Source organism: Thunnus thynnus, chromosome 12 (genome assembly GCF_963924715.1).
Source record: "Thunnus thynnus chromosome 12, fThuThy2.1, whole genome shotgun sequence".
Taxonomy (NCBI): Eukaryota; Metazoa; Chordata; class Actinopteri; order Scombriformes; family Scombridae; genus Thunnus; species Thunnus thynnus.
In genome coordinates, this window is record NC_089528.1 from 32,621,620 (window position 1) to 32,646,577 (window position 24,958).

General features: G+C 38.2%; 1 protein-coding gene across 1 annotated transcript; it reads right to left on the minus strand.

Annotated features, from left to right (window-relative positions):
• Window positions 1-6,342: 6,342 nt before the first annotated feature.
• Window positions 6,343-23,303, minus strand: LOC137194861 (immunoglobulin kappa light chain-like). The gene is made up of 4 exons (XM_067607047.1): window positions 23,110-23,303; window positions 22,604-22,935; window positions 7,695-7,770; window positions 6,343-6,841 (listed from the first exon to the last, which is right to left on the minus strand). Exons 1-4 carry the CDS (start codon window positions 23,153-23,155, stop codon window positions 6,510-6,512), a joined length of 786 nt encoding a protein of 261 aa, XP_067463148.1. The 5' UTR covers window positions 23,156-23,303; the 3' UTR covers window positions 6,343-6,509.
• Window positions 23,304-24,958: the final 1,655 nt, after the last annotated feature.

Below are 24,958 nucleotides of genomic sequence, written 5' to 3' on the forward strand. Positions count from 1 at the left end.
TTGCAGTGCACCCATGAGGCCAGAAATCTGGGTGTAATCTTTGATTCAGACTTGAATTTTTCTAAACATTTTACCAAAATTACCAAATCAGCTATCACTCAAATCAGGAACATTGCAAAGATTAGATCTTTTCTTTCTTTCAGTGATGCTGAAATACTCATTCATGCTTTTGTCTCTAGTCATTTAGATTACTGCAACTCCTTATTTGCTGAACTGCCCCTAAAATCAATCAACCACCTACAGCTTGTACAGAATACTGTGGCTAGGCTTCTTACAAGAGCTAGAAAATATGATCACATTTCCCCTGTTCTCGCCTCATTGCACTGGTTACCTGTGGTTTTTAGAATTGATTTTAAAATTTTACTGCTTGTTTTTAAATCTCTGAACGGCCTAGCCCCGTCTTAAATCACTGACCTTCATCCCTTGCACCCCAGCTTGTTCTCTAAGATCTGTGGACCAGCTGTTACTCTCAGTCCCCAGGGCAAAGCTTGAGACGGGGTAGAAGGGCATTTGCTGTTAGAGCTCCCCAATTGTGGAATAACCTTCCTCTGGAAATCACACAAGCTACCTCAGTGTCCTCTTTTAAAACTCTTTTAAAAACTAATTTTTATACAAGTTCATTTAATTAGAGTTTTTTTGTTCTTTTTATTTGTTTATTTGGTCTTACCTTTGTTTCCATTTCTTACTGTCTTTTAGCTTTTCGATATGTAATTGCATTGTGTATTTTGTTTTATGTCTGTGAAGCACTTTGTAAACTTGTTTTTGAAAAGTGCTATATAAATAAAGTTTATTATTATTGTTATTATTATTTGTTTTTTTCATTTAATATTTTTTGTCTCTGAAATGGTGTCTTGTGTTTGAAGCATCATCCAGCTGGTTTGTCATTGATGTGGATTTGCTGCTCATGTGAATCCTCCCACAGTGTTTCATTAGCAGCTGTAACCACAGTGACTCTGATAAAACAGGAATTAGCAGAATCCATCTGATATGAAGCTGTGGTTTGAATACCACTTCCCTCCTCTTTGAAGAGTAGTCAGATATCTGTGTTCAGGTTTTTGTACAGCCTCTTCTACACTTTCTATCACTGTGTGTCTAGAGCACAATAGTAGAGAGCTGTGTCTGCCAGGGTTAGACTCTGTATGGTCAGCTCAGTTGTTGTAGTTGATGTTTGGGATGTATATCGTTTATTAGGAATATATCCACCACCACTCGCTGATTTTGCTCCTTTCCAGAGTATAAACTGAGGTGCCTGAAGGTCAGAATGATGTTTGTACCAGTAAAGTGCAGGGTAATCTGAGCTTGTCTCATAGGTACATGTGAGTGTGACAGATCCTCCTTCTCTTCCACTGACTTCATCTTGTTCAGGAGAGATTGTGTCTCCAGCTATTAGTCCTGGAAAAAGTAGAGAAAATGAAGCCATTAGACTAACATTGTTCATGAGGCTGAGAGGAGAAGACAGTGGAAAATGTCAACTGTACAGTGTTACTCTGTGGACACAAACTGATCAACTGTTCATTTGACTGATTTCTATAGAAATCATCTTCCAAGGTGTTACCTAGTGAAGGAAACATGTTGTATTAAAGTTCTGTTCCAGAGTCTAATATCCATCATTTGGAAAATATCACACAATGACAAAAACATACTTACCTACAAGAGCTGAAAACAGTAAAATGACAGCCAGTGTTTCCATGGTTACACAAGTGAAATGTGCTGTAAGTGAATGTTGAGTTTGAATAAGTGTTGAGTGGTTTTGTGAGTTGTGTTTGGTCTGATGTTCACAGCTGGAATCAAACAGCTCTCTGCCATGCAGCCACCTCTGCAGTCAGTAGGAGGAGACTCATATGTCAAATGACATTCATCTGTAAAACTCTTCATCACAACTGTGTCTCATGAGGGAAAAGAATCTAGACTGTTTGATAAGAAACCACTGAAGTTTAACAGTGTGTGACTCCCTCTAGTGGATGTTGTGGAGTATTCTGTTGTCTTTGCTCCAAAGGTTTTTGTACAGAGTTTTGGTGTTTCCTGTCACTGTGGGCTGCAGAGCACAGTAGTACACAGCAGAGTCAGACACTGCAGCAGAGGACATCTGCAGATCAACACGTTTCTCTTTCTCTGTTTTGTTAATGTGAGCTGAGAATTCAGAAACAGTTGGATGAATCAATCCCCCCTCAGTGATGTAGAGCAGGAATTCTGGTCTGGATCTCTGGTATTGTCGGTACCATTGGATATTGTTGATCAAACCCTCATATTTACAGGTCAGGTTGATGTTTCCTCCCTCTGCAACACGTTCTTCAGTATTTTCTGGCTTTATGCTGTTCATGGAACCCATGGCTGCAAAATGAGTCATTCATGTCAGTTAGTCTGCAAGAGATTTTAAAAGAGACTCAACAGAGGTTCTTGACTTTTACTGTCATCTTTGATCATTTTAAAATGCATTAAAAACCCAACATGTTCTTTCTGTTTGTGAATTTACTTCCACAAAATCATCCAGCTATGAAAAACAGATATCTGGTTAATACATCAGGTAAAATGAGACTTTCATCTCTGTTCTAACACTCACCTATAAAGTGAGATAAAAGTATAAAGAGGTAAAGCAACATGTCTTTGGAGTTGTTGAAACCAAACAGACAGCAGATGATCAATGTTCTTCCACTGCAGTAGAATGAAGAAACTAAACAGCCTCTCTGCTGCACAGCCCTTCTCCTCAGCATCAAGCTGATTGGGATTTTACTTCCTCAAACATTTCTGCTCTGCAGACAGAAAGAATCTCATTGGTTGAGTTGAACCTCAGTGGGCGGGGCCAGGAAATCACCTCTATAGGTTGTTGAACCATCAATGACATCATGAACTTCATCACAGTTTAACACGGCTTTCAGTTCTGTTAAGTTTGAGTTGAACACTGAGATCCATCAGCCTCCTGACAAACTCATCATTTTTACTTGGAGCTCCTGACAGTTATCTCAGGCCAAACACTCGCTCCAACTATTTATAATGTCAGAAAATGTCTTTCTGTGTGCATGAAAAAGAACAGCTTACCTGAACTAAAACTTGTTACTGATTATGTTTGTTATATTTCTGTGTCATGGAAGCAGCAGGAGACGTTCTGTTGTTCAGGAGGACTGTGTGGAAAAAGCAGTGCTGGACCAGCACAAAGGGGAGATTCTGTTAAAACAGTTTCCCACCGTGAAACTAGAGGCCTCAGTGTTATACGATACAGCAAACACTCCCTCAGTGTTTGCAATAGATCTGCAGCCATCAATCAACCAGTCAATCGACAGGAAATTAATCAGCATGTATTTTGATAATCAAATAATAATTTCAGCCATTTTTTCAACAGAAGTACCAAATATTTGATGGTTGCAGCTTCTTAAATGTGAGGATCTGAAGCTTTTCTGTGTCATACACGATCATACACTGGATTTCTTTGGTTGTCAGACTGCTAATCAGACCAAACAGGACATGTGAAGACGTCAACATAGTCTTAAAGATGTAGGGTAAAGTCCCTGCATGTTTTGAAGGCAGACAGCACAATCCTCAAGCAACAGACCAACTCTGTCTTCAACCCCCCAGGAATGCTGGCCAATAATATATAAGTGAGAGTCCCAAACTCCTCACTGACCAGATCATCTAAACCACCTCCTGCTAACAGAAAGGATCGGATAAGGATCCCCCATCTCCTGCATGGTCACCAAACCAGACCACTGACCCAAACCATCTTTGATCCTTCAAGCTACAAGAGCCAGCAAGATGGAGAGACCAATTCACACCCCAATGTGAACTGATGGTACCATCTGGATAAAAGACCCCCACCATTGGAATCTAGGATCGTGAGTTGAGGGTCAAGCCGAGGAGAGCATGAGAGCATAAACCAGGAGCTCTCTTCCAATGGGAACCCTTCAAGTTCAGACCGGCCGATTTACTCATCATTACAAGATCCAGACTCCAGCTCCTCACCCCAGCACATCAGACTCGATTCTCCGTAAGAAGCCACCCCAGAGAGCAAGCAAGTATTCATACAAAACCTTCATCAACTTGCTTAAACCCTGGTGCTTTCATGATTTCTCATTTCAATTGGCAATTCAGAACTCAGTTGTTGTACCATTGATTTGACTCACTGCTTCTCAGGTAACAGTCATCTCATCTGTTTATCAGGTCTCTCATACCAACTACACAATAGATAACTCTGCATCATGCATTTCAACCATTCACTAGCCATAGCATTGTGTACCAGTTTCTCTTTCCCTCTTGTGTCTTGTCTGTAAAATGTTGTAGTGTTTAGTACTATTATTAGTAATAAATGTGAATGTAACTAAAGTGAACTTGTTTCTGTTGTCTTGTGCTTGCATGTTAGTCACTTAACCTTAAAAGACCTTATACTCTTGCAAAATCATAATTAATATTAATAACAATCATAATTCTAATTGACCTTTCTTGTGCGGCCAACAAGGAGGACTATTTCCCTGTTATTATACCTACTCTAATATGAGTGTAGCCCGTCTACCCTCTATATTATGTAGATGGGGCCCTGAGTTCTTTATCCTAATTTCCTTTGTTATATTATCTCTGATTAATTTAATGTTTTTTGCTTGGGTCACTTTGGAAATCCTATACCTCTTGAATATACCTTATTGTAAGACCACAGTGTAACAAACAATTGAGTGTACTAACCCTTTAACACAGTACAATACCACACTCTAATATAAGTTGGTATAGAGTATGAAGGCTATATAGCTTTTAACCTCTGAAATAGTAAACACACTCAGAAACCATTTAAAATTAGAAGTAATAATTTCCTCCTTTAATTTTAAAGCTAAATTAAATGAAAATAATATTAAATTAAATACCAGGAGTGTTCACTGCTTTTGTTTCACAAGTCTCTATCACATGTAAAACCAGTTCAAGTGTTGGTGCCTACCTCAACTGGTACCTTCAAAAAGATGGAGAATGACCCAAACTCCTGATTTATCAGGCTACAAATCATCGGTCTGGAGTTTCAGACCATTTTAGTAGAAGTGGATATGAGACTGACTACACTTTGACCATCAGTAGAGTTCAGACTGAAGATACAGGAGTTTAATACTGTCAGGAGTTTATTACAGGAAATTCAGGATTTTACTACATTCAGTAGTGTGACAGTTTTCTGTTCACACAGTGATACAATATCATACAAAAACCCCCCTTAGTTGGAGAGGAACTGATCTGACTCAAGCTGCACAGAGATTTAATCACTAGAGGTTTGATTAAATTACAGTTTATGGTAGAACACCAACACTAAAAACTCATTAAACTTTCAGCATGATGATATTGTTCATGTTTTACATCAATGTACATTTAAAGTTACTCTTTGTGGAATTTTTATAATGCAAGTTATCAAAACATTACAGTGTTAGTAACCGAACACAATCAATAAATTAATACATTTGGGAGTAAAACTTAAAAGAAGTAAAAGCTTCTCTTTTCATCTTTGTTCTACTTTTAAAAAAGTCAGAAGCTTTATTATCTCAAACTGATTCATGCTCTCTTAAACTGCATAGTAATATTTGTAACTTTTAACATTTTTAGTGTGTTTGTAGTTCATATTGTGATTCATTGTGGAGAATAATAATCGCAACACGTAATCTCAACAAACTAATACAGTAGAATCCAGTGGCGGGCAAGGCCTGGAGCATTATTTCTTTGTAAAATCATCACCTGAAATCCTTGTGACCTTAACCTTTAACCTAATTCTGTGTGCGTGGATGAAATATATCTGTTTTCAGTAGTTATAGTAACATACAGTATAACAGCAGTTATATTTTTAACAATATGGACACAACTGATTTCATGTATAGATCTGCATAGTTTTAACATATAAAGCACATCAATATTACTGCAAGAAATAAAAAAGATAATGTGAAGACTGCTGACAGAGAGAGAGACTGTGCTATCTTCTTCTCTCAGTCTGTCGCTGAAGTGGAACTTACTTATGACTTGGTTTAAATCTCAGATCAGAGACATTTTATATCACATGATGCTGATGATACCCTGATTTCTCTATCTAATGTTGAAAATGAAAAAAACATGTCCCTCTTCAAGAAGATCCATGTTTTTAACCAGATATTTAGTGGTGACAGATACCCTAGATTGGTGGATTACCGTTGCATCAATAGAGATGATACTGCCACATGAAGAACATATTCCATGGTACACAATGGAATTAAAAGGTGATCTGGGAAAAAGACTGACTTGTTTCTATCGTGGATGTGTATATTAACTGAGTTAATGCTCCTAATGGATTCTATATATGGAATAGAAAAAAGGTCAAACAACATGTCACTCTTATTGTAAAATACACCTTGACAGTTGCATTTTTGATGAAACTTTATTGTTTTAAAATTTTGAAACATTCAACATTACAGCAAACCAGAACACTTAAATGTTGAAACATGCAACGAGAGAAAGAAACAGACAAAGTGCAGACTGAAAGCAGTAGCAGAGTAAAACCAGTAGCAGAGTCCCAATGAGTCAGGTCAGGACTGGGAACACTGGTCTCTCCTCAGTGTCTCTGAGACTGGAGTCTGGGAGCCCTGGGTGGCCTCACAGGTCACAGAGCCCACCTTCCTCCACTGGTCTGCAGGGAGCCTCAGGGTGCTGCTCCAGCTGTAGCGGCCGTCCTTCTGCAGCACCCCGGGGCTCCTGCTCTCCTCCCCGCTGCTGCTGCTGCTGCTGCAGTCCACCTTCCAGGCCAGACTCCAGTCTGAGGGGTAGCCCTTGTTGGCCAGACATATGAGCGTGGCCTTCCCCTGCTGCAGCTCCTCGCTGGAGGGCGGCAGCACCGTCAGGGTGGGGGTGACTCGACCCACTGCAGGGAGAGAGATTGATCACATTTCTGCTCTACAGTGTTTCACTTCCCTCTTTGAGCTCAGTAACCATGGCAACAGAGAGGCATCACTGCTGAACCATGACAACAGACAGGTTTCAGTACTAAAGATAAAAAGTTGAAAGTGCTCTGTCTTACTCCGATGTATCATTTTCAACAACTAAACTAATAGTTTACATCTTCATCATTTCAGAAATCGCCTGTTAGCAAGAGTGTAAAACTTTAGTTTCACTATATTAAAATGATTTCACTGAAGCTTAACGTTTGCACAAGATACACATGTTTGCTGTCCTCATGTAAGCAGGTATCTCTACTGAATAACAAGGTTTCATTACTGGAAATATAAAAATGAGCATTTTAAACAACTTTAATTGTGTTTTTTAAATCCAGTTTAATTCTAATAATCCAGAATATGATTCATCTCCTACAGTGGGATTATATTTACTGTCAATTCTGAAATTAATCTTTCATTAGTGTGAAAGTAAGACTGAGTAAAACCAATAGAACATTTACAGAAACTGTAATTACTCATTAAGCAGGTTGGAAGATTTCTTCATGTAAAATGTATAAATTGGTTGTTTAAAACTTTACAGAATGTTTCTCAGACATTAATTAATTTAACCAATTAAATAATGAGAATTTACAAACTGTCAAAACCTTTTTGTATAAAAGTTTTTAGTCTCTTTGAATGGATTTAAGGAAAGAAGAAAAAGACGTCTTCATAACTTCAACAATGTTCAAATATAAATTGTTAAATACTGAACATGTTACATTTATTCATTAAAATATATATAATTAGATTGATCAAGTTCATGGAGAAAGAAAATGTACTTACAGTCAACATCCAGTCTGGTTCCTCCACCGAACGTGTACCACAGTGATACAAACTCATGGAGCCGTCGTACAAAAACCTCTCAGTGTAGAGAGACACGGCTCTCTGACTTTGACACAAACAAACTCATCACGATTAGTCTGTTTGTAACATTTATAAGATCATTTAAAAACAACAACAAAGTGCCACAAATGTAATAAATGTGTCATTTTATTTATACAGTATAGTAATTTTAAATGAAATTGAGTTTCATTCTTTTAGCGATAAATTTAAATATAACAAAATACATACTGAAGAAAAGCCCAAACCACATAAAAATAAGCACTGACACATCCTAATCAATACTCTGATAAGTTGATTGATCTACATTGTTGAAATAAATTTTAATTCAATGTCATAATAGTTCCTTACTAAAAGGAACATTTAAATACATATTTTGGTTAACATTTTAAAGTTAAAGTATTCTTCTTTTATCTTTTCTTCATTTCAAGCTGTTCACGTTTGAGTTTTTTTTTTTTCAATGCAATTCAATTTTATTTATATAGCGCCAAATCACAACAAAAGTCATCTCAGGGCACTTTCACATGGAGCAGGTCTAGACCGAACTCTTTAATTTACAGAGAGAGAGACCCAACAATTCCCCCCATGAGCAGCACTTGGCGACCGCGGTGAGGAAAAACTCCCCTTTAAGGAGAAGAAACCTCAAGCAGAACCGGCTCTAGGTGGGCGCCATCTGCCCTGACTGGTTCGGTTGAGAGAGAACAACAACAGCAACAACAACAACAACAACAACAACAACAGATACATGACTAGCAGCAACAAACAGCAACCACAGGAGGAACAGCTGGTGAAGGACAGGAGAAGGACGTCAACACGTCAGCATGGTTTATGGGGTTTCCTGCGGATGAGAAAGCACAAAGAACTGCAGGTTAGAGGTCAAGTTAGTAACATGCATTAATGGTAAAAGAATACATACAGATGGAGAAGAGGAGAGAGGAGCTCAGTGCATCATGGGAAGTCCCCCGGCAGTCTAGGCCTATAGCAGCATAACTAAGGGCTGATCCAAGGCGAGCCTGGTCGGCTCTAACTACAAGCTTTATCAGAAAGGAAAGTTTTAAGCCTACTCTTAAACGTAGAGAGGGTGGTGGTAGCAAATATTCAAACGAGAACTTTGAAGGCCGAAGTGGAGAAGGGTTCCATGTGAACAGCAGTTGAACATGTGAGACAATAATGTTTAAAGATCAGTTTATTGAAGCTGCTCTGAGTTACTCCATGATTAAAGTGATGAAATTAGAGACACGGCTCTCTGACGTTGAAACAAACAAACTCAACAAAATTAGCCTTTAATATTAAAAGAAACATCCACCGAGTGCCACAGATTCACAAAGGTAAACTTTTATTTCATAAATTTTAGTGTTAAATTAATTTTATACTAAATTCTATAGAAATAAACTTTCATACACAATCCAAGTCCCTGTTGGAGTCAGTCAGAGCATTTCCATAAAGAGCCACTTTGCATCAGCGGCACCATGCTCCAGTGCTCTGGGAGAGTTTATAGTCCTGAGAGTTGAACACTGGATGACTGACAGCTGTCCTTCATCACAACAGAAGCCACAGAAATCCTCCTCATCAACAACATGACTTTGATCTCCGTCCTCATCTGGACTCTCCTCTGCTGCTGCTTCACAGGTAAAGTCCAGAGAATCAAACTCCTCTCCTCTATGAACATCCGTCCCTCTGAAATGAAGCCCACAAAACCATCAAAACCATGACGCTGCTTTATGTTTTTGTCTCTGTATCCTCAGAGTCCAGAGGCCAGATCACAGTGACTCAGCCTGCAGCAGTGACATCTGCTCTGGGAGGCTCCGCAACCATCAGCTGTAGGACCAGTCAGGATGTTTATAGTTGGACTTATAGTGGGAGCACCTACTACGCTTTAGCCTGGTACCAACAGAGAGATGGAGAAACTCCTAAACTTCTCATTTACTCTGCTAATCAGCGAGTATCAGGGATTCCAGGTCGTTTTGCAGGCAGTGGAAGAAAATCTGACTTCACTCTGACCATCAGTGGAGTTCAGGCTGAAGATGCAGCAGTTTATTACTGTAAGAGTCGCCATGATATCAACAGTCAAGTTGTGTTCACACAGTGAAAAAGCGTCGTACAAAAACCTCCCTCAGTCAGACTGAACAGAAACTGACTGATACAGTTCACTGAACACACACACACACACACACACACACACACACACACACACACACACACACACACACACACACTTTATTAATTATTATCAAAACTACAAGTATATTCAAACAATGAAATAAATGACTCACACAAACATTTTTATTTATAAGGAGATTCCTCTGAAATCAGTGAAGTTTACCATCACAGCTTCTTAGCATCAACTCAACAATGATCCCATTGATCCCTGAGCTCAGTGTTTCCTCTTTGAAGAGAGAGAATATACCTTTATATGACCTTTAACCAAAACCATCAAAACAGGTGATATACTGTGGTTATTACATATGTAACAACAGCTCACATGTTGTAACAAGATCATTAAGGAACAGAAACATGTCAGGTATTTGGGCGGAAAAAAAATCAAGGTGGTTAAGCTGTTTCCTTAATATCAAATATTTTATTTGTGCAGGTTTTGAGACACACAGCTCTGAGATTTGTCAGGCCAACAAAGGAAGCGGGAGTCATTTTCACAGACCTATCTGTATGGAAAGATATCACATGAAAGAGCCGACCAGCAGTGTGTTTGAGAAGGAAAAAAACTACTAAACATTGACATACATTAGTATTAAACTGTATCATCCTTATGATGGTATGGTATATATGGCTGTGAAGTCAGAAGGAGGAGGATGGAGTGGATGGCAGGCGTACAACATGCAGGACTCTGGCAGCAGAGACCCGGGTTTGCATCCTGAGTCCCGTGTGTAGTTGGGTTTAGGCAACAAGTCAGGGTGGGGGCGACTCCACCCACTGCAGGGAGAGAGACTGATCACATTTCTGCTCTTCAGTGTTTCACTTCCCTCTTTGAGCTCAGTAACCATGGCAACAGAGAGGCATCACTGCTGAACCATGACAACAGACAGGTTTCAGTACTAAAGATAAAAAGTTGAAAGCGCTCTCTCTTACTCCAATGTATCATTTTCAACAACCAGACTAATAGTTTACATCTTCATCATTTCAAAAATCACCTGTTAGCAAGAGTGTAAAACTTTAGTTTCATTATATTAAAATTAAAAAATAAAATTTCTGGACCAAAACCTTCAGGTTGTGTGAATCAGTTTCAGTTTGAAGGATAAACAGCAGCAGAGAGAGAGAGAGAGAGAGAGAGAGAGATAGAGAGAGAGAGAGAGAGAGAGAGAGAGAGAGAGAGAGAGGACACCTTTAGTGGATGTTCCTCAAACATTTGTTGTTTAATATCCTTAAAGTTTAACAGTGTGTGACTCCCTCTAGTGGATGTTGTGGAGTATTCTGTTGTATTTGCTCCAAAGGTTTTTGTACAAAGTTTTGGTGTTTCCTGTCACTGTGGGCTGCAGAGCACAGTAGTACACAGCAGAGTCAGACACTGCAGCAGAGGAGATCTGCAGATCCATTTGGGTTTTGTCTTCACTCACTTTAAAAGATAGTCTAGGTACTGCAGCTGATAGTGGATTTCCTGTGCCATAATGAGAAATAAGGAATTCTGGTGGTTTTCCTGGATATTGTCGATACCAGAAGAATTGATCAGTGCCAGCAGCTTGTTTGGAGTATTTGTAGGACAGAGTAACAGTGCTGCCTTCTAAACTGTACTCTTCATTGTTGACTGGAGTGAGTTCTTCACAGCTGACACCTAAAAGAAGAGATAACTCTGTTATAACATGTTGTCTCAGTAAATGAATCACATCCAGATACTATTAGTATTCAACTTTTATAAAATACAGAATCCAACATACCTGCAAGAATGGCCAGAAATAGTAAGTAAAATACGGAGTATTGCAAAGCCAGCATGTTGAATGAAGGTAATGTTTGTGGTTTGTGTATTGAACTCTGCTGAATATGGAAGTTCGTCTCTCTTCTATAGTTCAGTAACAGTTTAGCTCCTCCCTGAATCTCTCCGTCTCTTTGTAGTTCTGTATTTATAGTTCTCTCTGTTAGGAAAGGCAAGTTTATTTGTGTAGCACATTTCACCAACAAGGCAATTCAAAGTGTTTTACATAGAGCATAAAAGGCATCAAAACAGAATGTAAAGGCAACACAAGTAAAAAGACATTTAAATACAATAAAAAGTGTTAAATTTGGAAATAAAAAGAAGCTAAAAAAAGAATAAGACAGATAAAACAGGAGAATAAAATTTACAGTGCAGTGTAAAATATTGACCCTTAAATTTGGTTCAATAAAACTCAAACAGAAAAGTCTTCAGCTGTGATTTAAAAGAACTGAGAGTTGCAGCAGATCTGCAGTTTTCTGGGAGTTTGTTCAGATATGTGGAGCATAAAAACTGAACGCTGCTTCTCCATGTTTAGTTTTGACTCAGGGGACAGAAAGCAGACCTGATCCAGATGACCTGAGAGGTCTGGATGGTTCATAATGAAGCAGCAGATCAGAAATGTATTTTAAACCATTCAGTGCTTTATAAACATACAGCAGTATTTTAGATTCAATTCTTTAACAGACAGGAGCCAGTGTAAAGATCCAAGAACTGGACTGATATGATCCACTTTCTTGGTCTTAGTGAGGACTCAAGCAGCAGCATCTGAATCAGCTGCAGCTGTCTGTTTTTTAGGGAGACCTGTGAAGACAGCGTTACAGTAGTCGAGTCTACTGAAGATAAATACATGGACAAGTTTTTCCAAATCCTGCTGAGACATAAGTCCTTTAATTCTTGATATATTCTTCAGGTGATAGTAGGCTGACTTTGTAATTGTTTTAATGTAGCTGTTGAAATTCAGGTCTGAGTCCATGACTACACCAGATTTCTGGCTTGGTTTGTAGTTTTTAACATTATCGATTGAAGCTGAATGCTGACTTTTAAACGTTCTTCCTTTGCTCCAAAAACAATTACTTCAGTTTTATCTTTGTTTAATTGAAGAAAATTCTGGCACATCCAATCATTGATTTGTTCAGTGCACTTACTCAGTGCTTGTATTGGACCATAGTCCCCTGGTGATGTGGTTATGTAAATTTGTGTATCATCTGCATAACTAGTAACATATTTAGTTGTTTTCCATAACCTGAGCTAGTGGCAGCATGTAGATGTTGAACAGAAAAGGCCCCAAAATGGAGCCTTGAACAGACAAACACTGACAAACTACATCAGTATCTGCAGTAATACTCAGGTGATTCATCAGATCAAGTATCTGCCATGATGAGACCAATCTACCTGTAATACAGTCTCTTCTTCCATGTCATTATAATACTTCAGTGTTTTCACTACCAGTTATATTCATTCAGTCACGTCAGCAATCCATGACCTCATGAGACCTCATGTTGAAGTTGTTCCAATGAGTTTCAAGCAGTGGGGTGCACAGGTTTGAATGTGGGAAAAAGAGAGCACTGCTATGGGATCAGTACTCTGCATCAGCAGATACTCTGAGCTGAGAGACAGGAATCCTTATCAAGAGAGAAAGAGTCGGACCCATTCATCCCTTCTGTTACACTTCTATGATTCAACTGTGGAAATGACACTGATGCTGCAGTCACCATCATAATCCAGGTTTCACACATGTTGGATACAGATGAGTCTTTTGTAGGGCTGAGTCAAATATGTGAAGATTCAAACCACTGAAGTTTAACAGTGTGTGACTCCATCTAGTGGATGTTGTGGAGTATTCTGTTGTCTTTGCTCCAAAGGTTTTTGTACAGAGTTTTGGTGTTTCCTGCCACTGCCACAAGGAAGCCTTACAAACACACAGCAGTGAAAACAACATCAATAAATCCAAAAAAGCAGCATCATACAAAATAGGTTTAAAATAGTAAATAGAAGTATAAAATTATCATCAATGCAAAGTTGATTTGAATAAAGCAATCAGAGAGAATAAGCCACTTTGAAAAGGTACGTTTTGAGACGGGATTTGAAGGTTGGGAGAGAATCAGTGTTGCGTATGTCTGGGAGACAGAGGTCCAGAGGTGAGGGGCAGCACAGCTGAAGGCTCTGGACCCCATGGTTGTCAAGCAGGCAGGAGGTGTAGTGAGGAGAATGGCAGAGGATGATCTGAGAGTACAGGAGGGTGTGAAGGTGTGAAGGAGGTCAGAGAGATACAGAGGTGCTAACTTATGAAGGGCCTTGAAGGTGAGAAGTAGAATCTTAAAGTCAATACGGTGTTTAACAAGAAGCCAGTATAGTTGCTGGAGAACAGAGGTGAAATGTTCTTTGGAAGAGGTTCTGGTAATGATACAGGCGACAGAATCTTGAACCAGTTGAAGTTTATGGAGGAACTTGTGAGGAAGACCAGAAAGGATAGAGTTGAAGTAATCAATACAGGATGTAATCAGAGCATGAGTGAGAATGGCGGCACTGTTGGATGTAGAGCCAGAAAGGATAGAGTTGAAGTAATCAATACAGGATGTAATCAGAGCATGAGTGAGAATGGCGGCACTGTTGGATGTAGAGACAGACAGAGATGAGAGATATTGTGTAAGTGGAAGTCAGCAGACAGGGTGATATTATTGATGTGTGGCTCAAAGGATAATGTGCTGTCAAGGATGACGCCCAGACTCTTAACCTGGGGGGAAGGGGTGACTGTGGAATAATCAATAGTCAGTGAAAAACTGGTGAGTTTGGATAAAGTAGATTTTGTACCCACGAGGAGAATCTCTGTTTTATCACTGTTAAGTTTGAGGAAATTATGTGAAAGCCAGGATTTGATTTCCAGCAGGCAAGCGGAAGAGGAAGAGGATGCAAGAGTGGAAGTAGGTTTGGTAGACAGGTAGAGCTGGGTGTCATCCGCATAGCAGCGGAACTGTATTCCAAATTTTCTGAGAATATGGCCAAGTGGTAAGAGATAAATGATAAAACGAAGGAGGCCCAAGACAGAGCCCTGAGGAACACCGCTAATAATAGGGAAGGAAAGGTAAGAAATACTTCATCTACATATTTAATATCCCACAACTTTGGGTAAAGATGAAGATGAATTCCCTGGTTTTCTATATTAAACATCCTTGTAACAGTCTTTTCTGCTGACGTTCTTATCCAGAACAGCTCATGAGAGGCTTGAAAACCTGGAAACAGTGAAAGTTTGTGTCTTTTCTGTCCTGGTTTACATAACTTAAAACTTTTATCAGGTAGATAATAGTAAAACACTGACAACTGACAGTTCTTATGTCAACAAATATACCTGAAGACAACATGAAGTCAGTGACCATATCTCATTCACACTCGTATTTCCAACAGTGGAGGCAGCAGACACCCTTGTTGAATGTCTAATGGAAACAGCTCATGATAAAAACTGACAGTATGAAACAAACATTCTCATATTTTCATTACAATCACTTTTTAACCCGACGAGTAACTTCAGGTTTTTGTTCAACACACAGTTTTATGTGACTTTATGTTTGATGGTGTCTTGTGTTTGAAGCATCATCCAGCTGGTTTGTCATTGATGTGGATTTGCTGCTCATGTGAATCCTCCCACAGTGTTTCATTAGCAGCTGTAACCACAGTGACTCTGATAAAACAGGAATTAGCAGAATCCATCTGATATGAAGCTGTGGTTTGAATACCACTTCCCTCCTCTTTGAAGAGTAGTCAGATATCTGTGTTCAGGTTTTTGTACAGCCTCTTCTACACTTTCTATCACTGTGTGTCTACAGCACAGTAGTAGAGAGCTGTGTCTGACACTGCAGCAGAGGAGATCTGCAGATGGATTTGGGTTTTATCTTCACTCACTTTAAAAGACAGTCTAGATACTGCAGCTGATAGTGGATTCCCCGTTCCTGTGTGAGAGATGAGGAATTTTGGTGGTTTTCCTGGATATTGTCGATACCAATAGAAATAATCGTAGTTTTCAGCTTTTTTGTAGTATGTGTAGGACAGAGTAACAGTGCTGCCTTCCAAACTGTTCTCTTCATTGTTGACTGGAGTGAGTACTTGACAGCTGACATCTAAAGGAAGAGATAACTCTGTTATAACATGTTGTAAAAGTTTCAATGAATGATTCAGAATTTAAAAAATACAGGAATGAAATATAACATACCTGTTAGAATTACAAGAAAAAACACAGGAAATACATAATAGTCCAATGCCAGCATGTTGAATGAAGGTAATGTTTGTGGTTTGTGTATTGAACTCTGCTGAATATGGAAGTTCGTCTCTCTTCTATAGTTCAGTAACAGCTTAGCTCCTCCCTGAATCTCTCCGTCTCCTCTTAGATCTGTATTTTCACTTCTCTCAGTTACTCTTCCTCCTGGTTAACAGACTGGTTACATTTATAACTGGAGTTGCAGAAAGGTAGCTTATCACCTTTTCAAGCTTTACAAACACAAAAAGGACCTGATTGTTTGCTTCAAACGTGGAGACGACATTATTTCATCACTATTCAACTTAACTCAGCTGATGATGAAAGTAAAACACAGCATCAAATATTATACCCAGACTATGAGCAGTAAGATTAACATCAACAGACAGTTTCAGCAGGATTTACTTTACTTACTTACACCACTTTCCACACATATTCCACTGCAGCTTGAATATTATGTAACAATATGATAACCATGTTATTCATATACTGAATATTTTACTCAAATATATTGTTCACATTATTAAAACAGTTTTGTATTTGGGCAGTTATGAAGAGTGCCTCATAAAAATAGTTGATTCACAGAGTTTAATGTGAGCTCTATTAGATATCAGAGGTTTTGCTGTAACACTCAGTTATGATGTTATTGTTTATATAAATAATACATGTTTTATCTGTAGTGTTTCATTTTCTGATGTTTTTATCACCACTACAAGAAATCTAGACTGTTTGATAAGAAACCACTGAAGTTTAACAGTTTCAGTACTAAAGATAAAAAGTTGAAAGCGCTCTCTCTTACTCCAATGTATCATTTTCAATAACCAAACTAATAGTTTACATCTTGATCGTTTCAAAAATCGCCCGTTAGCAAGAGTGTAAAACTTTAGTTTCACTGTATTAAAATAAAAAAATAAAATTTCTGGACCGAAACCTTCAGGTTGTGTGAACCAGTTTCAGTTTGAAGGATAAACAGCAGCAGAGAGAGAGAGAGAGAGAGAGAGAGAGAGAGAGAGAGAGAGAGAGAGGGGACACCTTTAGTGGATGTTCCTCAAACATTTATTGTTTTATATCCTTTAAGTTTAACAGTGTGTGACTCCCTCTAGTGGATGTTGTGGAGTATTCTGTTGTCTTTGCTCCAAAGGTTTTTGTACAGAGTTTTGGTGTTTCCTGTCACTGTGGGCTGCAGAGCACAGTAGTACACAGCAGAGTCAGACACTGCAGCAGAGGAGATCTGCAGATCAACTCGCTTTGTCTTCAGTTCAACAGTCAGTCGAGGGTGTGGAGGTGTTGCATTCACCACAGTAGGAGATGTTGTATCAGTGATCAGGAGAAGGAACTGAGGAGCTGATCCAGGATCTTGTCGATACCACTGGAGATTATCAGCTTTAACTGAATAGTTACAGGACAGAGTAACACTACGGCCCTCTGATGAAAACACTTCAGCACTGCTGGCAGTAATATCATCTTCCAAGGTGTTACCTAGTGAAGGAAACATGTTGTATTAAAGTTCTGTTCCAGAGTCAAATATCCATCATTTGGAAAATATCACACAATGACAAAAACATACGTACCTACAAGAGCTGAAAACAGTAAAATGACAGCCAGTGTTTCCATGGTTACACAAGTGAAATGTGCTGTAAGTGAATGTTGAGTTTGAATAAGTGTTGAGTGGTTTTGTGAGTTGTGTTTGGTCTGATGTTCACAGCTGGAATCAAATAGCTCTCTGCCATGCAGCCACCTCTGCAGTCAGTAGGAGGAGACTCATATGTCAAATGACATTCATTTGTAAAACTCTTCATCACAACTGTGTCTCATGAGGGAAAAGAATCTAGACTGTTTGATAAGAAACCATTGAAGTTTAACAGTGTGTGACTCCCTCTAGTGGATGTTGTGGAGTATTCTGTTGTCTTTGCTCCAAAGGTTTTTGTACAGAGTTTTGGTGTTTCCTGTCACTGTGGGCCTCACAGCACAGTAGTACACAGCAGAGTCAGACACTGCAGCAGAGGAGATCTGCAGTTTGACTCCACGCTTGTCTTCAAACAGATCAGTAAAGAATCTGGATTCTGACTTCAGAGAATCTGCTGGTCTTGTTTTGTTCAGTCCTGAGATGTACATGAGGAACTCTGGTGGTTTTCCTGGATATTGTCGATACCAGAAGAAATTATCAAAGCTATCAGCAGCTTTGGAGTATTTGTAGGACAGAGTAACAGTGCTGCCTTCTAAACTGTTCTCTTCATTGTTGACTGGAGTGAGTTCTTGACAGCTGACACCTAAAGGAAGAGATAACTCTGTTATAACATGTTGTCAAAGACTCATAACATGAATACATACAACTGCATGCTCAGTTTTCAATCAAACATCAATAGAAGTAAATATTAAGTGTGTCACCTACCTGTTAGTGTGATCAGAAACAAAGTTGAAAACAGACTTAATTGCATTGACACCATCTTGAAGATAAGAAGAAACTGTCTGTGTTGTTTAGTATGAAACACCACAGTGAAAGTTTGTGTCTTTCTGTACTTCAGTGACAGTTTTGCTCCTCCCTTAATCTCCTCCTCCCTGCTCTCACAGCTCTGACTAATAATGTGTTCAATGTACTTTTCAGATTGATATAATATCAATCATTAAGAAAATACTATTTATAATTAATTAAAATATAATATTGAACATTTTAGTCAAACACAAATATCAGTAATGTTGTATTTGTGTTACATGTCAGGACTAATAAACACATAAAACTCAAATTTATTGATAAAGCACATTTAAAAACAACAAGTTGACCAAAGTGCTGAACAATCAAGATAACAAAAGCCATAAACAACACAATAAAGACACAAAGACCAGTTTAACAGACAAAAAGACAACGCAATGCAACTCTCATACTGAGTTAAAAGTCAAGGAATAAAAATGTGTTTTAAGACGGGATTTAAAAACAGGCAGTGTGGGAACCAGTCTAACATGCAGAGGCAACTGGTTCCAGAGTTTGGGGGCTACAACTGCAAAGGCACCATCTCCCCTGTGCTTCAACCTGGATCTTGGAACAACCAGAAGCAACTGGTCAGCAGACCTGAGTGACCTTGATGGGACATGTGGTTGTAAAAGATCAGAGAGACAGATTGGAGCTAGCCCATTTAATGATTTCTAGACAAACAATAAAATCTTCAAATCAATCCCGAAAAAGTGGAGGGAGGCCATTACGGGGGAAAGCTGCTCTCACTAGTGTTCCTGTTAAAAGACCAGCTGCATGAAAGAAAACCTGAACATTATATTTTACCTAAAAAGACAAAGATTGACTTTAATGTCAAATTATGATTTTACAGCAGAACTTGTTCAGGTCGTCCATGGAAGAGGTTTTTTGGTCATTTATTTATGTGTCTTGTTTAGTTTATTTTTAGTTTCCAGAGGGATCACCTATATTTCACAGCTGCTACACTTCCGAAGGATAAAACAGTGGACAGAAAGGTAAGAAATACTTCATCTACATGTTTAATATCCCACAACTTTGGGTAAAGATGAAGATGAATTCCCTGTTTTTCTATATTAAACATCCTTGTAACAGTCTTTTCTGCTGACGTTCTTATCCAGAACAGCTCATGAGAGGCTTGAAAACCTGGAAACAGTGAAAGTTTGAGTCTTTTCTGTCCTGGTTTACATAACTTAAAACTTTTATCAGGTAGATAATAGTAAAACACTGACAACTGACAGTTCTTATGGCAACAAATGTAAATACCTGAAGACAACATGAAGTCAGTGACCATATCTCATTCACACTCGTAGTTCAAACAGTGGAGGCAGCAGACACCCTTGTTGAATGTCTAATGGAAACAGCTCATGATAAAAACTGACAGTATGAAACAAACATTCTCATATTTTCATTATATTCAATTTTCAACCTGATGAGTAACTTCAGGTTTGTTTTTCAACACAGTTTTACGTCACTTTATGTTTGATGGTGTTTTTCAGAGTAAAATGAAAACAGCTAAAGTCATACCCATATATAAGGCTGGAGATAGACACATACTCTCAAATTACAGACCTGTTTCTTTGCTTTCACAATTCTCTAAAATATTGGAAAAAATATTTTATTCGAGATTAGACGACTTGATCACAAAACACAATATACTGTGTGATCAATAATATGGATTTAGAAACAATAGGACTACTTCATATGCACTCATGGACATTGTGGAGGAGATAATAACTGCTATAGAAAATAAAGAATATGCTGTAGGAGTATTCCTAGATCTGAAAAAAGCATTTGACACAGTTGACCACGACTTATTATTAATGAAACTTCAAAAATATGGAATCAGAGGAGTAGCACTTTCTTGGCTAACCAGTTACCTAGAGAATAGGAGTCAATATTTCCAAATTAATCATGTTAAATCACAACCACTGAAGGTTAAGTGTGGGGTTCCCCAAGGCTCAGTGTTGGGACCATTGCTGTTTATTTTGTACATTAATAATATATGTGAGGTTTCCAGAACACTTTTATTTGTAGATGATACAAACTTACTCTGCTGTGGGGATAACTTGGAACAACTTTTGGAGACAGTAGGAAATGAACTGAAGAAACTGAAGAGTTGGTTTGATTCAAATAAAATAACACTAAATTTAAGCAAAGCAAAATTTATAATATTTGGGAATCGTTCAACTAACTCATGCAAGAAACTGATGATAAATGATGTACAAATCAATTTCTTGGAGTAAAAATAGACAATAAATTATTATGGAAGCCACACATAAATTATATTAAAGCAAAAATATCAAAGTCAGCTGAAATATTATACAAAGTCAAAGATCTTCTAAATCAACCATCACTATACACCTTGTACTGTTCCTTCATACTCTCATACATTACCTACTGTGTGGACGTGTGGGGGAACACATACAAAACAAACACAGATCCAATTATCATCCTCCAATAAAGAGCCATAAGAATCATAAATAAAACCACTAACAGAGAACCAACAAACCAACAAACTCTTCATCAAACTAAATGCACTGAAATTTAAGGACCTGGTTGATTTCAAAACTATTCAAATCATGTACAGAGTAAAAAATATCAGCAGTTACCAAACAAACATTATCCAAAGGCTGTTTCAAATGAAGGAAAGTAAATATGATTTCAGAGGAAGATGTATGTTCAAAAAACAATTAGTGAAGACAAATGCAAAACTTCACTGTATCACAACAAAGAGAGTTGATCTATAGAACAACTGTAGTGAAGAAATGACAACATGTGCAACATTAAGTAAGTTTAAACAAATCTTTATAAATAACTTATTGAACAGATATAGAATGAATGAACAAAGAGGTGGAACAATATGATTTAGTACAGAGTGTCTTTTTGACTTGTGTTGTTTTTATTTGTTGTTATTGTTTCCATGCAAGTTATATTTATTTTCTTGTGTTGTTCTGAATGGTTTTTTTTTGGCTTTGACTTGATCAATACAGTCAATTAAAAAATAAAAAATAAAATGAAATAAAAAAGACGTAGGACTAGAAAAGTTCTCTACTTCATCCTACACCCTTTTCTAAAATTGAAAGGTTATTATTTGTGTGGTTTACTGAAAGTTTGCTGTTATTTTTGTCATTGATGTGGATTTGCTGCTCATGTGAATCCTCCCACAGTGTTTCATTAGCAGCTGTAACCACAGTGACTCTGATAAAACAGGAATTAGCAGAATCCATCTGATATGAAGCTGTGGTTTGAATACCACTTCCCTCCTCTTTGAAGAGTAGTCAGATATCTGTGTTCAGATTTTTGTACAGCCTCTTCTACACTTTCTATCACTGTGTGTATAGAGCACAGTAGTAGAGAGCTGTGTCTGCCAGGGTTAGACTCTGTATGGTCAGCTCAGTTGATGTATATGATGTTTGGGATTTATATCGTTTATCAGGAATATATTCTCGGTGACTCTGTGATCCTCTTCCTTTCCAGAGTATAAACTGAGGTGCCTGAAGGTCAGAATGATGTTTGTACCAGTAAAGCCAAGGAGTAGTCTCGGTTGTATCATAGGTACATGTGAGTGTGACAGATTCTCCTTCTCTTCCACTGACTTCATCTTTTACAGGAGAGATTGTGTCTCCAGCTATTAGTCCTGGAAAAAGTAGAGAAAATGAAGCCATTAGACTAACATTGTTCATGAGGCTGAGAGGAGAAGACAGTGGAAAATGTCAACTGTACAGTGTTACTCTGTGGACACAAACTGATCAACTGTTCATTTGACTGATTTCTATAGAAATCATCTTCCAAGGTGTTACCTAGTGAAGGAAACATGTTGTATTAAAGTTCTGTTCCAGAGTCAAATATCCATCATTTGGAAAATATCACACAATGACAAAAACATACGTACCTACAAGAGCTGAAAACAGTAAAATGACAGCCAGTGTTTCCATGGTTACACAAGTGAAATGTGCTGTAAGTGAATGTTGAGTTTGAATAAGTGTTGAGTGGTTTTGTGAGTTGTGTTTGGTCTGATGTTCACAGCTGGAATCAAACAGCTCTCTGCCATGCAGCCACCTCTGCAGTCAGTAGGAGGAGACTCATATGTCAAATGACATTCATTTGTAAAACTCTTCATCACAACTGTGTCTCATGAGGGAAAAGAATCTAGACTGTTTGATAAGAAACCACTGAAGTTTAACAGTGTGTGACTCCCTCTAGTGGATGTTGTGGAGTATTCTGTTGTCTTTGCTCCAAAGGTTTTTGTACAGAGTTTTGGTGTTTCCTGTCACTGTGGGCCGCAGAGCACAGTAGTACACAGCAGAGTCAGACACTGCAGCAGAGGAGATCTGCAGATGAAATATCTTTGTTTTTTCATCATGTTTCAAAGACAACCCTTCTTTCTCTGAATAATCCGTGATGAGCAGCTGTGGAGACAAACTGGACTTCTGTTGATACCAGTAGAGGTTGTTAACAGAACCAGAATAGTTGCAGGAGAGAGTCACATTGTCTCCTTCCAAAGCCAGCATTACATCTTTAAATGGTTTCAGTAAATCCTCAGAGGATCCTGAAAACAACAAATATATATTTCACCATGAAATTTGTATTCTTAAAATGATAAAATATCTTTAAACTGAGTTTAGTAGTTAAAACAGGAAATAAATTCTAAAGAAAATGAAATGTTTATTGAATGATGTCTAGCATCTCTTTTTACATGCTGATTGGTGTCCTGAGTACTTACCAGTATGAAAAGTGAGCATCATCATCCAAATGAAATGAAGTAACATTATTTGACTTGTAGTGAATGAACAATAGAAAGAACACAGTATCTCTTCAGTTCCAAATGAAGCCTTTCATATTCAGTTGTGTAGCTCCTCCTCTTGCTGTGGTCTGTTTACATTCAGGCTGATGGAAGCTTTAGAAATGACAGTGATGCTGCAGTCATCATCATCCAAGAAGGTCAGACTGAAGGAGGAATCTGCAGAAAATTCACCACAATCAATCTGTAGAGAAACAACTTTCTGACAAGTCAAAAAGTCCAAACTGCAAACTGTACAGAAAGTAACTATGTTGTGAGTGTGAAACATGTTCAGGTTAACAGCGTTTTAGTCACATACAATCTGCCTGCTGGATGAACACATCATGGATACTGAACTACATGACTACTCACTTTCATTTCATTTATTAGTTGATTTGTCAGGGACAGTGCTCATTGATGAACATATTAATGAGCCAGTGTTAGTCTGAGAGGATTAGTTTCATCTGTTGTCTCTGACCAGATATTAAAGCCTATAACTACATGAACAGAATAAGGTAATAACTGAAGACATATGATAAAACAGAATTACATGTATCACATTAAAAACACAAGATGGCAGCAGAGGTGGCTGTCGACAGACTAATGTCGGCAAACCTGGTTTTCAATGAGCCACATCGTCAGCTGGTCTGTGAAAGTGTGATATGTATGAATTTCCTTGATGAGCTTGAGGAGCGAGTTCCACTGTTTAGCTGCAATGACAGAATACTGACTGACTGAAAGCACTTTTTCTGATGGGAACGATGCGTTCTGTGTTGTGTTCATCTACTGACACATCATGGCTGAATAGTGACAACAAACACTTGAAATCTTTATACAAACCAAAACAAGGAAAAATGAACAAGGCTGCAAATATCAAAACGTTTTAATTTTGAATAATCTGTTGATTAGTTTCACTAATTTAATTAGTGCATATAACTGGCACGGACCCGATATTATAGCCTCCTCTTCTATTTCACCTCATCCCGTAGGTTTATGCCTGAACTCTGCAGCTAGCTATCCTCTGAGTGATGACGGTGTTTCTGATTCTCCTTCACTGGTGTCAACTATTCCAGTACATTATACTGCAAGGCTATCCAAAAAATGGACTGGCAGACACAAAAGGGTCCCGTCTGACCTCATTTCTATTAAGACTCAGTCTGCCAGTTGTTGCAGTGCATCGTTTTTAAATGGTTGTCTGTGGAATTTAAGATCTATCACCAATAAGTCTTTTACTGATAAAGATTTTATTTCTTCTAATGATTTAGATTTTATCTTTATGGTTGAAACTTGAGCAGACACCGATGTCTCATTGAAGCATGTCCCTCCGGATATACATTTTGGAATAGTCCTAGGTTAAGTGGAGGTGGAGGTGGACTTGCTGTCATTTATAAAGCTGACAACAAATGTACACCAACTGCTATTGGCAATTTCATCTCATTTGAGTTATTCTCATTCACTATTTCCCACCATATGATCTTTTTTGGGCTGTTATATCGCCCTCCTAGCTCAAAAGGCAACTTTCTTTCAGAATTTGGTCACTTGCTTTCAATAACTACCACTAACTGTGAGAAAGTTATTTTATTGGGAGACTTAATATTCACATTGACAACCAAAGTGACAAACATGCATCTGAATTCCTTGATCTTATCAGTACTTTTGACTGTATTCAGCATGTCTCTGGCTCTACTCACCAACATGGTCATACTCTTGACCTAATTATTACTTATGGCATTAATCCAGTAAATCTACAGACCTTAAACAAGCATGTTTCTGACCTTGCAGCTATCCTTTT